The 6,133-nt window shown below is 39.3% G+C and overlaps 1 protein-coding gene across 1 annotated transcript; it reads right to left on the bottom strand.

Annotated features, from left to right (window-relative positions):
- Nucleotides 1-1,955: 1,955 nt before the first annotated feature.
- LOC134353280 (probable G-protein coupled receptor 139) lies at nt 1,956-4,298 on the bottom strand. Its single transcript, XM_063061311.1, has 2 exons — nt 4,229-4,298; nt 1,956-2,857 (listed from the first exon to the last, which is right to left on the bottom strand). The coding sequence occupies exons 1-2, from the start codon at nt 4,296-4,298 to the stop codon at nt 1,956-1,958; spliced, it is 972 nt and encodes a 323-aa protein (XP_062917381.1).
- Nucleotides 4,299-6,133: the final 1,835 nt, after the last annotated feature.

Raw genomic sequence — 6,133 nt, 5'->3', positions numbered from 1 at the left:
CTGTTTCATGGTTTATATTTTTAGGCAAGATAGAGAAAGTGATAACGGGAAGAGTGGGGTGTTAATTCAGGGAAAATACGCAGCTGTACTCTGCGAGGAAATAATAGAGGGTTCATCCACTCAGGCTACAAGGCTGGAAATCAACATTAACGAAGTTGCAAACACCCTGATGGCTGTGTACTACACGCACCCTGATAGTGAACTAGATTTTGAGGAAATAGATGCTGAGAAATGTGAAGGTAAACCAGGGAAAGGTCTAACAACAACAGGGTTGTTGTTGTGAGTGGCTTCAGCTACCCCAATATAGACTGAGACATCTTGAGTGCAAGGCGGTCGCAAGTGGCAGCATTTATTAAATACATCCATTAGCGTTTTTTTTTATGAACATGCCGATATTCCAACGAAGCACTGGAGGGGGCAACAACTGGAGCTGCTGTAGAGAGATGAACTAGAACAGATGACTGAAAATTCAGTGGGAGAACTTATAGGGATCGCGGAACTCCCTAGTTAAAGCAACACACACATACATAACTCCAGAGAAACTGACAGCTGAGGCAGCATTAAAAATTGAAAATATACAATCGATGCTTAGGACTGGGATGAAACTGAACTGTCAGTGTCCAGGTCTAAACGGGCCTAGAACCGATCAATAGGGATTTCCATTATTCATGGACCACCAGTCCAAAATGTAAACTCAAACTTAAACACCATCGCCCTCACCCATCAGTCTAATTCTCAATCCAGCTAGCTAAGCTCTTCCTGGAAGTCGTTCAGTCTAATTTTCCATAACAGCTTTCAGGGCTTCACCACATCAAAGGCAGCAATGAAGTTAATTTACCCATAGATCAGCTCGCATCAACAACTCAAATCCCTGCCCCAAAACGTAAGTGGATTGCACAGATAGTGACATGTTTCACTAACATACACAATTAGAGTTGCTCAATCTGTTTTGAAAGCCGATTTGTATAATCGACCATTTTGTTGCCATGCCCAAAGTGATTACTCATACTTCTAAATGTTAGTGGTCCGTTAATAACGGGACTGTCTCGATGTTCTTATCTTTGTTACGGCTCCCAACGAATGGACAATTGGGGAAGAATTTGAATTGAATTGACTTTACCACTTATATCCTTCATGTTGTCACGTGGCCAAGTGGTTAAGGCGTTTGTCTAGTGATCTGAAGCTCGCTAGTTCGAGCCTCAGCTGTGGTAGCGTGCGTGTGTCCTTGAGCAAGGCACTTAACCACACATTGCTCTAGTGTCTGTGCGAGGAGTGGCGCCCCACACAGACTTCCAATCTGCACTTTGTAAGTCATGAAAATGCCCGATGCTGGCCTCTCATGGTCTGAGTCGACGTTCCCTCCCCTGCCTCCCTTCATGTACATGAGAAGTGAAAATCTTTACGTTACGTCTCTGTCTAAATTTCTCTTTGTTCCAACGAGGATATATAACGATATTTTATGATGGAAGAGGTAGTAATAGCAATTGCAAGCAGGACTGCGTGATACATTTGTACCGATTTGTAAGGAGCTGGGAAACGCGGACAGAGATGAATAGTTGCAGTGAGTTACTCCAGCTATTTCTTATCCCACAAAAAACGTTGACCACATGCTTTATGGCATTTACTGCCTTTTTATTCACTTCGCAGCTCCCTCCAGCCTTGAACTATCATTCACAGCTTCTGTGGTATGAAAGAGGTCATCTATTAGTAAAATGTAATATTCGTCCGACATATGTAGGGAAGTTTCCTGTCATTACATTGCTACATTTTGAAAGCCAACAGAGGTATATCCAACCTGCACATTTCACGACAATTCTGTTTTAAAATTTTTGTTGTCCCTGTATTTGCAGAACTGGTTTTGTCATCGAGGATAAATGTTTCTGGTTCACATTTAACACAAGACGAATTCTATTTAAAACAATGTTGCATATTCATGGTTGAATTTGCTCCATCCATTATTTCATACATTTCGCTATTAAGTTTACTGGATATTGTGCTGTGCTTCTTAACTGCTCCCTGAATTTGCTCTGAGTGACTGCATAGATAAATGTGTTTGTGCAGCAACTTAACAGTTGGAGCATGTTGGCCGTTTCGATAAAAATAAACTTTGGATCACTGTAACCGTTGACTTTATAGTCATTAGAAATTCTCTCATATAAGAACTGTAAAAGATACGTCATCCACAACAGTATAAAACTGCCTGAGACGGCGAAGAGTAAAATGATAGATTTCCTCCTGCTCTCCGTCTCAGCGTCACTATGATTGTTTCCACTTTTCTGGACCAGGAGTCTCTTCCGGGCTCTGCTAGCTTCTAAAATGTGTCTGACGGTGAGAACGTTGAGCAGAAGAATTAAAAGGAATGGGAAGCAAGGGGTTAAAAGGTGGTCGAACCAATCATAAGCACCCCACAATGGAGAAGTAAAACGGATATCCTTCAGTTTGCAATACCATGGTACATTGTTAATTATATAGCTGGGTTCATGAATGAAGTACCATGGAATATTAATAAAACAACTGAGTCCACAGACAGTTCCTATGACCACAGCTGCTGTTTTGTTGGTACAGTACTTCGACTTCAGCTTCTGGCAACAAATAACTACGAAACGGTCAAAGGTGAAAGCGACAGTTAACCAAACAGAACTGACCCTGGCTGCATAGGTTAGTGCGACGATGACACTACACACTGGGGTGATGGAGAGGAAACTTCCTGGGAAATAAATGCCACAAATGCGGTTGATAATCACAGCGGTAATAATGAGGAGCAAATCGGTCACTGCCATGGAGACCAAGTAGCGAGTGATGCATTTAGAGAGGCCACACTTCCCGCGGGACAGGATCACAATCGCCACTAAATTAGCTTTAGGGAAGAGAAAGGGAGACAGAAAGTTTATGAAAAAGACTGTCTGCAGCAGCAGTATATAGACAAAAAATACGAATGTTTTAGAACTCTAACAGGTGAAACGCTCGTGTTAATATGAAAACGCACAAAATTAAGTGAAATAGATTAGATAGAGAACACCTATGTCTAAACCAACGATCTGATAGGGAACTTCATATCTAATATGAGCCGCTTCAACCCTTGAGTCTACGCAGTCGAAATCATTGGTTATTACCTACATTTTTGTAATTTTCCTACTGGTCTCTGTATTCTTAATATACAGAAATACATCGATATATGTTTCATACGATTCAAAACGATGAACGACACTCCAGTTTAGGTCCTAGGGAAGTCCCGCATAATTTGAACAAGGTACCGTTAGTCCTGCACTCAAACCTCCTTCTAGTGTATGCTAACACGATCGTCACCTTTCCTTTTAATTGTGGGCTTGTAATCCAGGCAAATGAGGTTTCAGTTAACGGGAAAAATTGCCCGATCTTTGGGATACTAAATCAAACATCCTTTGTTTTTACGTTAATTTCATCGAGTTAGATCACTTCAAGTGATCTAGATTATACTTGATTTGCTATTTACTTTTTGAATCAGTCAGAGGTCTAATTTACCAACATATATTCGAGAGTTTATCTTGAAAGCTTTCGAAGAATCGGAGGTAGAGTCTGAGCAGTGAAGAATTCAATTAGGAATTGTACAAATCTGATATCTTACTATATATAGTTTTCTACTGAATGTTTACGTTATTTAAAAAACAGATCCCGTTTTATAAGATTTGATTGATGGATATGCTCGTCACTAGAACAATGTAATAATATCTTTCATTTTTCATGCTCTATGAAATTCCGAGACAGCCAGGGGGGCAGGATTACATCGCCCATTTTCTGGTATCATCATCTGAGCAGGCTGAAGAATAGTCTTCAAATTAACAGTGCGATTTGTTTTAAACTGATGGGCAGTATATCAGCGCCATATTTTGCCGAACGCAGCTTTGTGCTTGTCTTGCTGCCACTGAGAAGGCAGAGATCATTGGAATAATTGCCGGTTGTAAACATCTCGGCCCTGTGATGGAAGTGCGAAGAAATGATATTTCTTGGAGCCGTCTTATACACGTTCTTCACTGCTAAGTTCATTTAATGTTCCACCAACTTCGAGACACTTTCCTAAAACCTCTTCATGACGTAACCAACAAAATCAGACATAATTCGGAAATATTTGTGCGGCATCACCCCCGAAAGCACTAAATTTGAGGTAAACGAAATATTTCGACTGATGGCTGTGCTAAAGAAATTAGCTGAAGGTTAACATGCAATTAGATCAGAAAACTGACGACGATACCTGGTACAGCGACAACAGCAAGGGTAGTGTAGTATATTGAATACACTAGGCCTTGAGGTGGAAAGTGCATTTTCTCCTGAATAGAAGCGCAGATATTGGTTATGCTACCAGCAGTCTAGTTATTTGCGTCTTATAGATGTCAGTTTTATCTCCTGAGGCAGAAGTATATTTTTAGTTACAGGCAACGAAAAACATATGCTCATTGAAAGTGCTATTTACATAAGTTCGTGTCATTAAACAAACAAGTTAACAAATGCGCTCTCCTTATTCTTCGTGTGTCGTGTGACTATTGCAAAATGAAGCAGAAAAAAAAATCTCTGCTCAGGGAATGGAAGCCTGTCCGATTAAAGATCATCTTTTGGTTTGACCGCTTCGTGAAACAATCAAATACGAATTCATTACATTCAGCAAGAAGAAAGCACCAAATAAATAATGCAAGATAATCCATAGAGCTAAACCGAAACAACTGCAGTCTAAAGAAATCCAGAAGCGCCTCCCCAAGTATGGAAACATGTCACATTTCAATATATCTCATAAATTGTTTGACATCCGACTTTCCTAACCTAAGCACTTCCGTCTATGTTTAACATCCCACTATTATTAATGTTCTGTTTGTTTTGCCTCATCATACAGTGAGTATATATACAGTTATTTACTCAGCACTCTCGATCGGAAACTCAGATTCATGTCAACTCATAAATCCTCATTGTATGCAAATAATATTGTTGTTGATTGCCACTAAACACTGTCTCATGCATGCTCCACCCTAGTGTAGTATCGAAGTCACTATCGGGATTATTATCACTGACGTAGTGGTAAAATGCGAACAGGTTGTAGGGCATTTGAGTCCTGAACCATATAGGCAAACGGCGGGTGTACCAAATCTAGTGAAAACCTAGGTCTGTACAATCAGGTTTACACGAAACCCGGCCTTCACGGCAAACATGGCAAGTGAGAGAACTGCCCTAATGGCACGGATGCCGGTTCTCAAGTGTAAATCTCAAGATTAGAAATAAAATAATTTTACTGTCTTATCTAAAGTACAATTTTAAGAAGCCGTATTTTCCAATTGCTTGCTTTTGTCCACGTGCCTTTTTCATTATGTACTTGTTTAAATGATTGTAAACCTCGTAGCTGCACGCACCCTGGAGCTTCCGCTGATATCGCATTCCACGGAACCACCGTGATTTGTTTCAAAATTTGTCCCTATGTTGATTTTAAATCATGTAAATTTCATGTATATGAAAAATACGGAACCAATTGACCAAATGTCTAGCTTACCAAATATTTCCCGCACTTTAATTAATGCCCTTTCTTCTTATTCTCTCCTAAATTGGAGAACAATGAGGATTACCAATGCTCTTCATGATATTGCAATAATCTGCAAGTACAATAGTCGGTGTCCTAAACTCGAGGATTAAAGTAAAGTTATGAAATCAATTTAGAGTCGCTTTTAAAAACTTATTTTATTAAAGGTAACAATGGCACAAAAATATCTTTTGTAACTAACTAGTCTGCGGCTTCTGATTTCCTGATTTAAAATATTCATGACTTAAGTACTTACAACTGACGTCCAATTTCATAAAGTCAAAAATTTGTCTTCAAACTTGATCTGTTGCCTCCCTCAGTGTATTATGAGGTCTTAATTCTAAAAGCATTAATATTATTACCCTTTTTGCTTTAACTTGGACCAAAATATTCACAATTATCCCCTCTTGTTTGTCATTATTCCTTTGACCAATATTGCATCAGCCCATAAAGTTAACTTACTTTCCCCTTTCTTACCTTAATGGTATGTTAACACTTTATGCTGCTCTTTAACTAATTTTGGATTTTTTATAAAGGAGAGGTGGGAAACAAAAGCAATATGAGGAATGTTTTGTTACAATGAGCATTATTCAGTTA

This window comes from Mobula hypostoma, chromosome 10 (assembly GCF_963921235.1).
Source record: "Mobula hypostoma chromosome 10, sMobHyp1.1, whole genome shotgun sequence".
NCBI lineage: Eukaryota > Metazoa > Chordata > Chondrichthyes > Myliobatiformes > Myliobatidae > Mobula > Mobula hypostoma.
The sequence above is the reverse complement of the archived record's forward strand: the minus strand, read 5'-3'. Positions and strand labels throughout refer to the sequence as shown.

Bases quoted from the DNA above. Each gene is read 5' to 3' on its own strand.
- LOC134353280 (XM_063061311.1), bottom strand. From the start codon at position 4,298: ATGCACTTTCCACCTCAAGGCCTAGTGTATTCAATATACTACACTACC. The intron at 2,858-4,228 runs GTATCGTCGTCA...TCTTCCCTAAAG, and splicing joins TGCTGTTGTCGCTGTACCAG to CTAATTTAGTGGCGATTGTG.